The sequence below is a fragment of the Pan paniscus genome, chromosome 13 (assembly GCF_029289425.2).
Source record: "Pan paniscus chromosome 13, NHGRI_mPanPan1-v2.0_pri, whole genome shotgun sequence".
Classification (NCBI taxonomy): domain Eukaryota; kingdom Metazoa; phylum Chordata; class Mammalia; order Primates; family Hominidae; genus Pan; species Pan paniscus.
The window spans coordinates 139,118,834-139,135,249 of record NC_073262.2 but is presented as its reverse complement, the minus strand read 5'-3'; the positions used below and the strand labels follow the sequence as shown (position 1 = coordinate 139,135,249).

The following is a 16,416-nucleotide window of genomic DNA, read 5'->3' as shown; positions in this document are numbered from 1 at the left end:
AAAATGTGCAAATAAACCTCAACAGTTACTAAAGTCGAAGAAAGAAGAGCAATGAAAGCCAACACTCACAGCGACTTACGGATAACTGTTAATAACATCCACACTGCATTTTACATTTACAACGCACCCGCGCCTTAGTTCATACTCATTAAGTCTCCGAAGGGCGCGTCTGCCTAAGTCTTGGGTGCCCAGAATCTAAGTCTGCACTTGGCCCAGAATAGATGCCCAGTAAAGTTCTGAACGAACGACTGTTATACCCAGTTTACAGATGGGAAAACTGAAGACCACCATCATTAAGGGCCTTGCCCAAGGCCGCAGAGCTGACGGTGGATGAAAATGGGGCCAGCAGGAAAGCGGGAAGACGGCCTGGAGGACCACAGGCCAAGGGCTTGGGCCCGGAGCAGGCTCGCCAAGCGGCCCGGCCCCGCGACGGAGCGCTCGGACTCCGACCGGCTCCCACAGCTGCGCCCACTTAGGCCTCCCGCGGTGGCGCAGGCGCGGAATGCGGGGGGCGGGGGAGGGGGGCAGGCGGAAGGCAATGCGCAGGCGCGGCGTTGCCGTTGCTAGGGCCGCGTCGCGCCCACCTGAGTGGCCGAAGTGAGGTTCGCGTGTCTCTGGGTCGCGACGGGAAGGAGTGAAACACCTCTCTGCGCCTGCGCGCTCCGTGCCTGCGAAGCAAACCCGGCCTCACCTTTTCCTGCCCGAAGCAGAAGATTATCGCAGTCCTGGTTTCTCCCTCCAGAAGACCCCCCCCCTCCCCCAGTCCTCTGTAGCTCCTGGTAGTGCCCTGACCCCTGCTGCCACCGTCCTTCAGAGAGCAACGGAAGAGCTTCCGGGAGGGCGAGGAAAAGAGGGAAAGTAGCCAGCAATGTCGAACGCGTAAGTGATGGGCTCCCAGCCACAGCCATGGGGTGGGCTTCCCCAAGCCAGAAGGTGGCTTGCTTTCTGCTTCTCTTATTTTCTTTTTTCTTTTCTTTTCTCCTCCCCTCTCCTCTCAACTTCCCTCCTCTCCCCAACTTTTTTTCCTTTTAGGAAATTCAAATATGCCTCGGGATAGAGTATCTGCTTCTTGTGAGCAAGGAAAATCATACATTTAGATCTCCCCCTCCCCTACGCATCCCACCACCCCATGGGGATGAGCTCCCAGTCTTCCGTATACCCGCCAAGCCCTTAGGGGCTATTGCTGAGAAGCACTATGCCATTTTGTTTGCTTTTTTTGTTAATCTTTCACGGTAACAAATACGGTGCTTTGTGAAAACACCCAGGTCCTGAAATTTAAGTCTAGAAAGATCTTGGGAAAGCATTATTGTCATTTGCTTTTCACAGACTCGAGTGGCATTGGTACTGAAAGGAGTGTGTGCCTAGCACTGTGTCGTTTACACAGCACTTGCACAAAGTTACCTCATTTGGTCTTCGTAAGAATAATTTCAAACAGGTATTACAGTGCTGACCCTGTAGACACTGTTCTAACCGCTTCACAGCAACCCTGTAATGTAGGGGCTGTTAATATTGTTATTTCCATTTTACAGATGAGGGAACTTGGGTATGAAGAGGTGAAGTAGTTCACACAGCAAGTGAACAGTGCCAAGCCGGGCACTGTAGCTCCAGCCTGCACTGTTGCTATTACATGCCCTATTTTCTAGGCAAGGAAATAAGAGCAGAGAGGTTAAAGGCTTGCCAGGGTTTGGAAGTGGGGAAGATCAAGAGTTCTGTTTAAGACCTATTGAGTTGGAAGTGCCCATTGGACATCACCTGGAGATGAAATAGGCAATTAAAATATCCAGATCTTGGGTTCAGGAGCGAGACCCATGTCTGAAATATAAACTTGCTCGCTGTCAGCCTGTGATGGTCTTTGTGAGACATAGAATGAATATTAATAAAGAAGAGGTGTAAGGACTGATCCTGGGATCATCCACCGTAAGGCTGGGGGAAGAGGAGACCTGGCAAAGGAATCAAAGACATGATCCATGAGGAAGAAGCGAGTGGAAGAAATAATCGTGTTTCCAGGAGAAGTAACTTCTTTCTCCCCGTCAAGTGCTCCTGAGACAAGTTGGGGTAGAACTGAGAACTGACTGTTGATTTGGCAGTGTGGAGTTCACCAGTGACCTTGACAGGAGCTGATTCAGTGGTATGATGAGATAGAAAGACTTACTCAAGTGAATGTAGGGGGAGAGAAACTATAGACGGTGAGCATAGCTAACTCTTTAAAGGAGTTTTGCTGCAAAGGAAAGAAATATGTTGGCAGCTAGAGGCAGAGGACATGGCTCCAAGACAGAAAACAATAGAATGTTTGTGTGTGGAAGGGAATGGCCCAGAATGATATAGGAGGAGGAGGGAGAAGTGGGTGACATCGTTGGTAGTGAGAGGACATGGGATCCAGGGGGTGCTGGCCTTAGATAGAGGAACTCAGCACTTAACAATGGAACAGGTGGGAAGGCAGCATCAAGATGCTATTCAGTGGGTGGGTGCTCTGGAGGTGGCCTGGAACGATCATGGTAGATGGAAGATGATGGTGACTGAGGGGCAGTGCTGGCAGCATCAGATGAAATGGGATTCAAAGCCAGGGAGTGTTGGGAGGAGGGAAGGCAAATGTCTGGAGGTGCAGTGAAGAGAAGGGGTCCCCTTGACCCAGCCCCACAGCCAGAGACAGAGGGCTCTGGGGGGAACAGGAGCCTCTACTGAGAGGGCTTCTGAGCAGAGCCAGGCCTTCCATAGAGCAAGAAGGCAGGGGGAGTATTTGGGGAAGAAGACAGCAAACTAGTTAAGATTGGAAGATTCAGAAGGTTTTATCACGTGCAAAATAACTTGAAAAGAATTCCCATTGTGCAATATTTTGATTTCCCACGGAAGTGCATATATTCAAGTGAATATTCAAGTGTTTCCCTCCCCTACCCACTCCGTTATAGGAAAACTGCCAAGCTGTAGAAACAACAGTCTGGTCTTTTTAACTGTCATATTCAGTCTTCTCCATCCACAAGCCTCCTGACTTCAAAATCTGTCATATCTCTAAGTCATATGCTCAAGTCTGAAACCAATCATATACTTTCAAAAACTGTTAAGTAGTCTCATGGATAAAATATTACCTTCTGTTTGCAAAGTGCATTTAAAATTCCAGGAACACTTTCACACTGTTGTTCCATCTGTATTAGTCTGTTCTCACACTGCTAATAAAGACATACCCGAGACTGGGTGATTTATAAAGGAAAGAGGTTTAATTGAGTAACAGTTCTGCAGGACTGGGAGGTCCTTAGGAAACTTACAATCATGATGGCAGGTGAAGTCAAACATGCCCTTCTTCACATGGCGGCAGCAAGGAAAAGTGCAGAGCAAAGTGGGGAAAAAAGCCCCTGATAAAACCGTCAGATTTCGTGAGAACTCACTATCATGAGAACAGCATGGAGGTAACTGTCCCCATGATTCAGTTACCTCCCACTGGGTCCCTCTTACAACACGTGGGGATTATGGAACTAAAATTTAAGATGAGATTTGGGTCGGGACACAGCCAAACCACATCACCATCCCACAGTAGTCCCTGGAGGTGTCCAGAGTTGATCTCATCATCCAGGTTTGCCAGTGAAGGAGGCGTAAGCATGAAGAGATTGAGTGACCTCCAGGGATGAGCTGCTCAGGACACTGGCTTCTATTTTAAATGTAGAGCACTTTTACCTTTGAAAACCACCTTGCCCTACCGAGGGAAAATCAAGACATATTTCCACGCAGAAACTCGCACAGGAATGCTTCTAGCAGCATTACTCACAGCAGCAAAGAAGGCGGAAACAACCCAAGTGTCCATGGGCTGGCGAATGGATAAACAAAATGTGGTGTATCTGTACAAAGGAAACTTAGCAATAGAAAGAAATGAAGTACAAAGTATGCGACAGTGTGGATGAATTTTGAGGACACCACACCGAGGGAAAGGAGCTCAGCACTGAACGCCCCCCGCCCTTGCGTAATTTCACTTCTGTGAAATGTCCAGAATAGGCAAAAAGAGATGGAAATTAGGTTAGGGGTTGCCAAGGGCAGGGAGGAGTGGGGAATGGGGAGTGACTGCTTCACGGGTGTGGGTTTCTTTCCCAGTGATGAAAATGTTCTGGAGTTAGATAATGGTGGTAGTTGCACAACTATGCTGAAAACCACTGAATTGTACACTTGAAAAGAGTGAATTCTGTGCTGTGTGAATTCTCTCTCATCAATGCTCTTATGAAAAATCATCTTGCCGCCTCTCTTGTCTCATTTGACCTTCATGGCTGGGCTCAAGCAGAAAGAGGCTTGAGGCTGCAGGGCGAGGAGGTGGGGCGCAAGGCCAGATGGGCTGAGCGCAAAGTGGGGGCTCCCCAGGCTGGCGTGGCCGAGGCAGGGTGCCCAGGTCCCTGGCGGTCCAGTGCGGGAGGGGGTGTGGTCACGTGGAGAGGCATCAGGACAGCTGGGGAGCAGGAAGCCAGAGACAGTCTCGAGGGAAGAGGGTCTGGTGGAAAGAGATGACGCCGTCTCTCAGCGCTGAGGAAAACAGGTAATGATGCAGGGATCCGTGTGCTTTCAAAGCTGCTCATTTTCCTGTCAGCCGGGAATCTTTGCCTGTTCTCCCCCAGACAGGGATCCCCAGACAGACTGCAGGTGGGGAAGAAAGAAACGGCAGGACCCGGAAGGCTCAAGCCACCAGGACTGTCTTTGACCAAAAATTCCAGTTATGGGTCAGCTCCGTGAGGCCCTGGAAAAGTCCTGCTTCTCTGACCCAACTGAAGCCGATGAGGGCTCTGACCTGGAGCGACTGGGCTCCCCTGGATGGTTCTGCCCACAGCAGGTCTAGACATCCAGAAAATCTGGCTGTGCTCTGCCCCATCAGGTCGGCTGTGGTTTCCCCCTGGTGGAAGCAGGAGCCTCTTCAACCCAAGATCTCTTGCTGTTGTTGACTTTGGGTCTTTGTGGGGTTCAGATCACCCCACCTGAACTTCATGGAGGCAGCCTCTTCAGGGTATTGTACAAACTTAATGCTTGTTGGTGTGGCCAATGTTAGAAGTATAAGATGCCTTTTAACTTTTACTGTCTGTTCCACTCCCATATTTAAAAGTTATTACTAGATTTATTTATAGTCTTTAGTCTATTGTTACTGAATTCTTGGCCATATTAAATCTGTATGTATGTCTTGAAAGTCTTCTGTCTTTATAGCTTTTCTTTTCTTTTTTTTTGAGATGGAGTCTCGCTCTGTTGCCCAGGCTGGAGTGCAGTGGTGCAATCTTGGCTCACTGCAACCTCCACCTCCCGGGTTCAAGTGAGTCTCCCATCTCAGCGTCCCTAGTAGCTGGGATTACAGGCGCATGCCACCACACCCGGCTAATTTTTGTGATTTTAGTAGAGACAGGGTTTGTCTCTTTAGACAGGAGCAGATAGTGCCTTCTGCTTGCGCTGATCTGTACCTAGCATTCTAGAATTTCCTTTAGCTAGATTTCATGTGGCTCCCACCATGTGAATTCTTAAATATTTATTGTTCTTTATTGGTGCTGTGAATGGGTTTCCGCTTTCATTTTTTTTTTCTCTGCATTAAAGTATTGCAATTTTGCTGTTTTTATTTTTATTTATTTTTTTTTTTTGCTGGAGTGCAGTGGTGAGATCTCGGCTCATTGCAACCTCTGCCTCCACATTCAAGCAATTCTCCTGTCTCAGCCTCCCAAATAGCTGGGATTACAGGCACCTGCCACCATGCCCAGCTAATTTTTGTATTTTTAGTAGAGATGGGTTTTCACCATGTTAGCCAGGCTGGTCTGGAACTCCTGACCTCAAGTGATCCACCCACCTCCGTCACCCAGTGCTGGGATTACAGGCGTGAGCCACCACGCCTGGCCCTTGCTGTACTAATTGATGTATTTTTGTTACTGATTTCCTTGGATTTTGCAATCATGCCATTTATAAGCAGTGGTGTTAAAAAATGGTTTATATTAATTACTTACGTATCCCCTTGTCCTTTTTTACTGCTAATTTTGGGGGCATATTTCTAGCATTTCTCCACTGAAGGTCCATTGGGTCACTGGTTTTTGGCACTTTGAAGAAGTCATCATTCTTTTTTTGTTGGTGTGTGGGGAGGGCATTTTTAATCAGGCCTGTGCTGCAAGTTACAATTTACTGAGCATCTTCTTGGCATCTATGAAACAAGCTGGGGTTTTGCTGGACTGTTGCTGTCTGGAGTTATGCTTTCCTCTGTGTTGAACTGAAAAGCACTCCTGCAGTCAACCCTCCTGGGTTAGAGGGAACAATTCTTTGGATCTGGAGCTGCGGTCTGTTTTCTAAGTGGAGTTTCAGGTCCGAGTTCTAAACAAAATTAGCCTGTCATTTTCCTCTTGAATGTTGTCCTGGCAGGTTTGGGCCCCAAATCCTGTTAAGTCCACAAAGCAACTTGAGCATTGGTCTGTTTTATGTCAACAGTTGTCACACCTGTTAGTATGTCCAGCCTGTGTCCTCACTCAGGCCAGTGAGCGCCTTGGGTTTACTGTCCCTTCTCGGGCCCTAGAAGTCTGGACTTTGGAAAACTCACACCATGCTGAGCCTCTGTTCTTGATCATTGTCCACAGCCAAACCATTCCCTTGATCATCTCAATCATCTTTGCTTCTTCCAGCCCCTCCTGCTTGTCTATTTGAGGTGGGACAAGCAGAATGTCAAAGGGTCCCAGGAGCTTTGAACTGGCATGAGGTGTTGCTTTTGTTGTTGTTCTTTTGAGTGATGGTTGTTGTTGTTCCTGATCAGTGTAATTGTTTATTAGTCACTAATTCTGCCAGGAGTCAATGTGTGTTCTGTGTGATATGGTTTAGATTTGTGTCCCCACCCAACTCTCCTGTCAAACTGTCATCCCCAATGCTGGAGGCGGGGTCTGGTGGGAGGTGATTGGATCACGGAGGTGGATTTCCCCTTTTGTGCCATTCTCTTGATAGTGAGTTATGAGAACTGGTTGTTTAAAAGTGTGTGGCACCTCCCAACCTTCCTCTTGCTCCTGCTCCTGCCATGTGAGATGCCTGCTCCCACTTTGCCTCCACCATGAGTAAAAGCTCCCCGAGGCCACCCCAGACACAGATGCTGCCATGCTTCCTGTACAGCCTGTGGAACCGTGAGCCAATTAAAACTCTTTTCTTTATAAATTACCCAGTCTTGCTAGGCGTGGTGGCTCACACCTGTAATCCCAGCAATTTGGGAGGCCGAGGTGGGCAGATCACTTGAGGTTGGGAGTTCGAGACCAGGCTGACCAACATGGAGAAACTCTGTCTCTACTAAAAATACAAAATTAGCTGGGCATGGTGGTGGATGCCTGCCCAGCTACTTGGGAGGCTGAGGCAGGAGAATCACTTGAGCCTGGGAGGCAGAGGTTGCAGTGAGCTGAGATCGCACCACTGCACTCTAGCCTGGGCAACGAGAACGAAACTGCATCTCAAAATAAACAAATAAATAACCCAGTCTCAGGTATTTCTGTATAGCAGTGCAAGAATGGACTAATACACTGTGCCAAGTGGAATCCTAATTTTCTGATAATAACCTTCTTTCTTATAATAAGCTGGTCTGGAAGAGTGCTCTTTCACTAGCAATAGTTTAAATATTGCTAAGTTTTGAGAAATCTGGCATTTGGACATGCTGGGGATGGGATTCTAAAGGCAGAATTCAGTCTCCTGACTCAGTGGGGTGTTGGGGGGAAGAGTTTTGGTTTTTACGCTCAGTCTGTTTGCTTGTGATGTAATTAGCTCTGTGTCACGGGACCCCTCCTTCCTCATCTACTTTCTCCCTGACAAACGGGAAGCGATGAAGTCAAGTGGTTTAGAGCATGAACTCTGGAGCCGGACTGCCTACATGTACGTCCTGCATTCAAACTGTGTGACTTTGGGCAGTAACTTCTCTTTGCCTCAGTTTTCTCATATATAAACTGGACTAATAATTATGCCTACCTCATAGGGTTGTTGTGAGGATTACACGAGTTATTACATGGAAACCACTTAGGACAGTGACTGACAGTATATAAATGTAAGCTGTTACCTTCGCCGCCATCATCATCATCATCATCATCATCATCATCATCATCATCTGAACCCAAAAGTCTTGCAAACATCAAGATACGCTTTTACCTTTTTGCCAGAAAGGTGAAAAAAGCACATTTAATCAGTGCTTCAATAAATGATGCTTAGTTTGTAGGGAAGAATGGAGCGTGTTTGAGGAATGGCAGATGGTGAGCCTGGGGCAGAGGATGCCTGGAGGGGCTGCTTAATAATGACTTGGGAATGTAGAAGAGAGAGTCCCAGTCAAACAGGGTGGTTAACCATGGATACTTATCTCCTCTTCCTCCTGAATTGCCTCCAAAATGGCAATAAAGTATTTTAAAGCTATGAACTCACAAGGACAAAGAAAACATTTGACAAGAGATACCAAGAAAATGCAGGAGGCCAGGCACAGTGGTTCACGTCTGTAATCCCAACACTTTGGGAGGCCAGGACAGGTGGATCACTTGAGGTCAGGAGTTCGAGACCAGCCTGGCCAGTGTGGTGGAAACCCCCATCTCTACTAAAAATACAAAAATTAGCCTGAGGTGGTGGCACACGCCTGTAGTCCCAGCTACCCAGGAGGCTGAGGCAGGAGAATTGCTTGAACCCAGGAGGCGGAGGTTGCAGTGAGCCAAGATCGTGCCACTGCACTCTGGGCTGGGTGACAGAGTGAGACTGTCTAAAAAGAAAAAAAGAAAATGTGGGAAAGGGAGAGCAGGCATGGATGAGAGGGAATGGAGGAAGGGCAGAGAATGTGGGACCTGAAAGCCAGCGAGTGGGGCTGGGTGATCAAAAGCCAGCTGTTTCCCTGGGAAGCCAGGTGGGAGCCTGGTTCTTCTGGGCAGGGCTGAAATTGGAGGACTGCTTGCAGATCTGTATAGGCCACATTTAGGCCGCCAATCACTTGTACACCCCAGAGAGCAAGTGGCTAAGGCACTAGCCAACCAGGCAGAAGATGGCACATGCAGCCAACCTGGACTCAGGACGCCAGGCACAGGTAAGCACGGGAATGAGTGGCCTGGCTGACAGTAAACAAGAGGTGAGCCCCCTTGACCGGCTTGCTTCTCCTTCAGGGGATTAGGGCTGCCCCCTCCCCTTAGCATAGGGAAAGACCTTACAGAGAAATACTGACATTTTTGGGTTTCTCCTTCATCAATGATCGGGGCTCTCCACACCCACTTTCTACAGTGAAGCTCCTTCCCAGACACACTGACTTTCCAGTTCACTTTTCAGTCCTGGTTCTTGAATGTAAAAGCAGAATCAAAAAATCACCTGAAATTTGGTAGGGGAAGGTGGGAATCTCTACCATGGAGGTATTGGCCCTGGCAGGAAAAGCGGGGACACTCATGAGGGCCTAATAAAGGGACCAGTAACAAAGACGTGGACATAGTCTCGGGAAACCGGCAAAGGATGGGGCAGTATTCTGGGGCCAGCCACAGCAGAGCCACCACCACCCTAAGGCTCTGGTGGAAGGGCACACCCAGCCTTTGTTGCCTCGCCAGGGTGTGGACAAGAGGGTCATACTCCTCTGCTCTCTGGCTTCCTCTTTGTTCAGTCCACTAACTCAACTCACTGGAATGAGGGCAGAGAGCCCAGCTGGTGCATTCCAGAGAGCTCAGCCTCCTAGGCCACAGTCTGCACCTCACCTCACTTTTTTTTTTTTTTTTTTTTAAGACAGTCTCTCTCTGTTGCCAGGCTGGAATGCAGCGGCACGATTTCGGGTCACTGCAAACTCCACCTCCCGGGTTCAAGTGATTCCCCTGCCTCAGCCTCCTGAGTAACTGGGACTACAGGCGGGCGCCACTATGCCTGGCTAATTTTTTTTGTATTTTAGTAGAGACGGGGTTGGCCAGGGTGGTCTCGATCTCCTGACCTCGTGATCCACCTGCCTCGACCTCCCAAAGTGCTGGGATTACAGGCGAGAGCCACCACGCCTGGCCTGCACCTCACCACGCCCAGCCTGCACCTCGTTTCTCACACTGTACATCATGGTTCTAAGATTCTTAGTGGTTGCCTTTTGCTGTACTTCATTCATTCATTTTTCACTGCTGTGTGATAGTCCATTGGTGTATATACTACAATTTATTTATCCACTCTCTTACTGGTGGACATTTATGTTATCTCCAGGTTTTTACTATTATTTAAAAAATGCAAGTGATCATTCTTGATGCATATTTACAAGTTTCTCTAGGGTATAATTATTCATTCATAGGGTATGCACACGTTCAACTTAATAAGAAAATGCTACATTACTTTCCAAAGTGGTTGTTCCAAAATATACTTCACCAGCTGTGTATATGGACAAATAAGTTAACTATTCTGGATATCAACTTTGTCATCTTTTAAATGGGTATAATAATAGTGGCTTTATGGGCCAAGTGAGGAACAACTTTATATCATTTAGACAAAATGCTTTTTAAACTATTTATTTGATGATAATAGTGGTGGTACATATTCAGAAATCAGAAGGACATCAGAACAGGATATAAATTGTCTATCAAGCCTTGCAACTATATAACGATATTCTTAGCTCACACTTGATTCTGCATTATATTTTGCTATACCAGAGGCCCAATGTTTATGTTTTACCAAGTGATTTTTATTTACTGTATCATCTAAATTCTCTCTCTTCCCCCAGAATGTATAATAAGATGTGGCATCAGACCCAAGAAGCCCTCAGTGCTTTACTCGATAAAGAGCCTCAGAAGATGATTGAACCACAAAGAAATCAGGTTTTCATCTTTCAAACATTAGCCACCTTCTACATAAAGTATGTGCAGATCTTTAGAAACCTAGAGAATGTCTACGACCAGTTCGTCCACCCCCAGAAACGAATACTGATCAGGAAAGTCCTGGACGGGGTGATGGGCCGCATCCTGGAGCTGAAGAACGAGATGGTGGAGCTGGAACTCACGGAGTTCCATTATTTCGATGATATCCTGCAGGATCTCAAGCTGGCGCCCGTAAGCACTCTGTTGTTTTCTTCTTAGTTGCTTTTTGTTATAAATAAGATATGTACCCGGTATCTGTACACGATACTCTACAGACTTCCTGTCTATGTTTACTAGTTGGTGTACGGAAAATCTTAACATTTGCCTTCAATTACACCATGCTGTCACGGACAAGGATTGGGTTCCCTTTGTTTCTGGTGCAGATGCATCTGCACACTTCTTGGCTGTGTTAGGCACTGTGGTGGCTGTGGTCTTACCTGACATCGTAGTGTCTGCCCAGGGCTGTTGGAATGCAGTGGGCCAGCCCTTTCATCAGCACCCTTGAAACACAGACCCTCCCAGCATCCAGTAGCAGCGCCCGCTCCTCTGTTTCCATGGAATCTCTCTGTAGCCTGTTGGTCACAGGTTCCCTATTGCCAAGTGGATGCATCTCCTCCTTACTTTGGGTCAGTGGTGACCCAGGGGAATGTATGGCTTACATGGCAGCGGGCCTCAGACATCAAAGGAGAGCTCATGTGCTTGCTCTCCCTCCTTCCCTCTGCCTCTCTTCCCCTCTTTCCGTCTCTCCCTGGAGCCCTTGCTGCTGGCGCCTGGCAACCACAGCCCCCTCCTGCGAGCATTCGGCCCCTGCTGCTGCCCTCCGACGTTCCTGCTGGGCACAGGGCCTCTCTTCTGACTCAGGCTGGCTGGGCTGCTGGGGCCACTGGCCACCTCCCCTCAGTGTCATGGTCCTGGGAGCTCACCTTCATTTTGAAAGGAACATTTCCTTGAAGTGAAATCAAAAGGAGAAAGTCTTTAATTTTCTACATGAGGGTTTCACGTTTCTTCTCCTTGAAAATATTTGGGCTTTTATAGAGGTACCTTTCTTTCTGAGATAGGCTTTCCTCACATTATTATTTTATCAGAATGGAGTAATGAGAATAACTGAAATGAATGAAAATGTTGACGATTATTCTAAAAGTTTTATGTTTATTGCATTCATCTATAAGAGCATGGGCCAATCACCAGATTTAATCTGGTGCACTTTACTCACTAAAGTGACAGTATGAACAATTTAGGATAACTGTGAAACAAATAGTTATTAAATCATATTCCTAAATTTAATTAATGAATATTACATTTATTAGTTGAATTTCAAGAATAGGAAGTCATGCCCCTGTTGTTAAGGAATAGCGCATTTGGGGCTCTATGTGGCGGCCCCTCCACGGCCTTGCCTTTCCTGCTGCATCAGCCAGCCCCTGTGCTCCAGGGACATCATCTTCCTAAAGGCCATGCCATTGTTGCCGTGGGGATGGGGCCACCAAGCACCAAGAGCAGTGACAAATGAGCAGATGGCATCCAGGAAGCCTTCGTGCAGAGGGCGGTCAACAGTGTTTCCTAGCAGTCCTGGAAATAGTGACTGAACCATGTGCTGTCACTGAATCCCACATGGTTGGTTGGGGTGGGCTGAAGGCATCTTCATTCTTGGCCACATCCCTGGTACTGACAAACACCCAGCTGGGTTCCTGCTCTTGGTTCCATGAGTTCCCCAAATCCTTCCTTAAACTGCCCCTTAGTCCGAAGACTATGTCTGTAACCTGCCACGTGAGGAACCTTTCCTAATGGGCCCACCTCATAGAGAGACATATATGGTGGGGAAGAGGCTTTCTCTACCACCAGAAGTTTCCTAGATTCCACTCCATAGGGAATGAGAAACCTCAAGGTTTCAGGGATGGACATGAAACGCATCATGGACATAGATGGAGCAACCAATATCTCTCTTCGCTTCTCTTCCATTCTCAGTTACTCTGTTTTCTCATCCTCAAAATCCTAACTATATTTTTTTTTTAGATGGAGTTTTGCTGTTGTTGCCCAGGCTGGAGTGCAATGGTGCAAGCTCAGCTCACTGCAACCTCCGCCTCCTGGGTTCAAGCAATTCTCCTGCCTCAGCCTCCCAAGTAGCTGGGATTACAGGTGCATGCCACCACACCCGGCTAATTTTTGTATTTTTAGTAGAGATGGGGTTTCACCATGTTGACCAGGCTGGTCTCGAACTCCTGACCTCAGGTGATCCACCTGCCTCAGCCTCCCCAAGTGCTGGGATTACAGGCATGAGCCACCACGCCTGCCTGCTAACTATAATTTTGTGGTACCAAATGGACCAGATGGAGCTATAAGACAATGAGGTTTTGTCTTCGAAGTTATAAAAGTACCACACTTGAATGTGCTTGTTAATAAATAAAATCACATTAAATCAAAGTGTCATCATTCTTCTCCTACTGCCCTCTCTCCTCAGGCCACACCCACCCACTAGACTCTGCTAGTTCACTCTCCAGTCACCCCCAGCACTCCATGAGCCTCAGAAAGGTTTGGTGTTCAAAAGACATTGTCACCTCCCAGAAGTCATGGGGATACTGTCCCACCAAGTCCTAAAAATGATACCCTCTTAGGCTTAAATGTTTACTTAGGGGAAGGCCTATCCAAAATTCTCTGGGCTGGAGGGAGGTTATGGGGAGTCACACCTAGAATTGGAAAAAAAAAATAAGGTAGCCAATTCTGAAAACAAAGACCTTTGCTTTCCTGTCAAAACAGCCAGGCAGGTCTGACAGAAATTCTAGGATAATGTTTCTCAGTGGGATTGGCCAAGGGCATACCCATATCCTTAAATAGCACTTCTGTACTCCTTTTTACTCAATTTGAACTGATAAATTTTCATCTGACCCCCCACTGGTTTGAAATATTTGGTAACATGCACAAATGAAGGATAGAAGTTTATTTTATAAAAACAAGTTTCACAATAAAGCAAACTACTTTTGTAAATAATTTTTGCAATGGGGTAATTTTGGTAAAAATAAAACCAAATTATTAGAAAAAAATGTGACTACATACAAATAGTCGATGGTGCCAATGATAAATTATTAGGTTTAATTCAAAGATCTCTACAGCTTAATACTTTACTACTGCAATTTGAACCATTATTTTAGGTAAAACGAGGTAATATTGTATTTCTTTAAAGAAATCTATTAAGTAATCATTAGTTAATTGAGGCCTAATTGATGTGAACTCTTGATGCTTTTCTGTAATGATTAAAGCAAGGGGCATGGTTATGATTTTCTTTTTGACTTTGTGTCTCTTTAGTAAATGAATTCTCTTCACTCTGCTGGCCTCATTTTTTTTTTCTTAAATGAAAATGGGAAGTAAAGCAAGCGTCTTTGATGTGCACGTCCTTACTGTATATTTTAAATAAAGTTCCAGTCCTGGCATTGTGACGGAAATATTCTTTTTTATTCTTTCTCTTCTCTAGCAACAATTAGATATTCCCATACCCAAGTATTTTTTGAAGGAGAAGTTGGAAGTAATAAAAGGAAGAGAGAAAATTCTTGCTCAGATATTAGCGGACAGCGGAATAGATACATCTGACATGGTTTGTATATCATTTTAACAAACATTAATCCATAATCTGTGTAACTTCCTTTTTCTGCTGCTCCTAATTGTGTGAGCAACACTTAGATTATTTTCAGTTTAAGGAGAGAATGATCCCTCCCTCGTTATACAGTACATAAGAAGTTGCATAACTTTTGGACGTGCTTTTGGTGATATATAATCATTATTTTTCAAGAGCTTAGACACTGAGATCAAAATGTATGTTTTGCTACTTAAATCAGTATCTGTTGATTATCAACGCAGTTTAATGTTTCATCTCAAACTCATCTAGCTGAAGTCAGAAGCTAAATGTTGTTCATGTAAAATAATTAAGTGCTGACATAACTTACTAGGAACTTGAAAGTTACTACACTTTCTAAAAATGCTGATTGGCCTTTTATAATTGCAGGTTGAGTAGATATGATTTGACTGTGTCCCCACCCAAATCTCATCTTGAACTGTAGCTCCCACAATTCCCATGTGTTGTGGGAGGAACCTGGTGGGAGGTAATTGAATCATGGAGGTGGGTCTTTCCTGTGCCATTCTTGTGATAGTGAATAAATCTCACAAGATCTGATGGTTTTATAAAGGGGAGTTTCCCTGCACAAACTGTCTTGTCTGCCAGCATATGAGATGTGCCTTTCACCTTCTGCCATGATTGTGAGGCCTCCCTAGCCACATGGAACTGTGAGTCCATTAAACCTCTTTCTTTTGTAAATTGCCCAGTCTCAGGTAAGTCTTTATCAGCAGTGTGAAAACGGACTAATACATTGAGTGACACTTGGATCACCTTGAATGGACTGTCATTGGGGGAAGAATAATCCATAAAGATCCCTCCTGGGAAGCAAGGAGCAGAATCCATTTAGTTCTGTGCCCCGATACCTCCTTTGTCCACAGGATTTGTGCAGCTGCATCTTTTTCCTGTTTCCACAGCTGTCTTAGCTTGACTCTCATGACCACCTCCTGGATTCTTGCAGTCATCCCCCATGCAGCCTACTGGTGGGGAGTCTTCTTCCCACCCTTTCCACAGGGCACTGCCCTATCTACCTTCTGGCAGGATGGCAGATCTGCCTATACATTTCAGTAACTTACTGCCTCACTCTTCTGGCTGGCCTTCATGTCCTAAGCTGTAAGGCAGCACTTGTCCATTCAAGCTGGGATACTCTGGGTGAAAGGGGCACTATGAGTAACTATGCTGAGGCTGCAACTGCAGGCCAGGGTCCCAGGGTAAACCAGCACCTGCAGTCTTTCTACAAATAGCCCTCATTGGGTATTGCCAGCCTGGGTGATGGTGTTAAGGAAGATTCCAAGTGTATGCTGAGGATGGCAGGAGAAAAAAGTGCCCTGTGTGCCTGCCTCAGAAGAGAGGTGAAATGCATGCCCCGTATTTGCCAGCCCAGTGCTGTCTCTCATTTCCCATAGGCATGTTCCATGCTGGATAGAGGGCTTGTTCTTCTCCCTTACATACCTGCTCATCAAAATGGTACCCATTCTGTGGAGCCTAACTTGATACACCATCCTTCAAGAAACCTTTCCTGACATACTGGCTTTGTCCATTTTGTGCTGGTATAACAGAATACCACAGACTGGGTAATTTAAAGACAACAGAAGTTTATTTTGCTTATGGTTCTGGAGGCTTGGAAGTCTAGTATTGAGGAGTTGCATCTGGTAAGGGCCTTCTTGCAGTGTCATAACATGGCAGAAGGAATCACATAGTAAGAGAGCAAGAAGTAAGGGGGTAAGCTCATCCTTTTAGCAGGAAGCTATTCCCCCAATAACGGTATTAATTCATTTTGAGGACAGAGGCCTCATGACCTTATCACCTCTTAAAAGTCCCACATCCCAACAGTGTTGCACTGGGGACTAAGTTTCTAGCACATGAAGTTTGTGGGACACATTTAAACCATAGCACCCATTTAACTCAAGATGACCTCTCCTTCCTGTGCCCCTGCTCCCAGCTACTAGCCCTTCTTTTACATTATGAATTCCTGGAAGTCCATTCCAAAGCCAACTTACTTGGGGGTCAACTAGCCATCCTTTCACCACTGGGCTC

The 16,416-nt window shown here is 46.3% G+C and overlaps 1 protein-coding gene across 2 annotated transcripts in view; it reads left to right on the top strand.

Annotated features, from left to right (window-relative positions):
• The first annotated feature begins 497 nt into the window (after positions 1-497).
• The window catches only part of IQCA1 (IQ motif containing with AAA domain 1), a 180,339-nt gene continuing 164,420 nt past the window's right edge, over positions 498-16,416 (top strand). Inside the window, exons 1-3 of one of the 2 annotated variants that reach the window (XM_008965692.5) lie at positions 498-879; positions 10,649-10,973; positions 14,245-14,364. In XM_008965692.5, coding sequence (XP_008963940.1) covers positions 869-879; positions 10,649-10,973; positions 14,245-14,364 — 456 coding nt within the window. In that variant the 5' untranslated portion in view covers positions 498-868. The remainder of the gene's footprint in view (positions 880-10,648; positions 10,974-14,244; positions 14,365-16,416) is intronic. The other variant, XM_003813118.6, reaches the window with a different exon arrangement.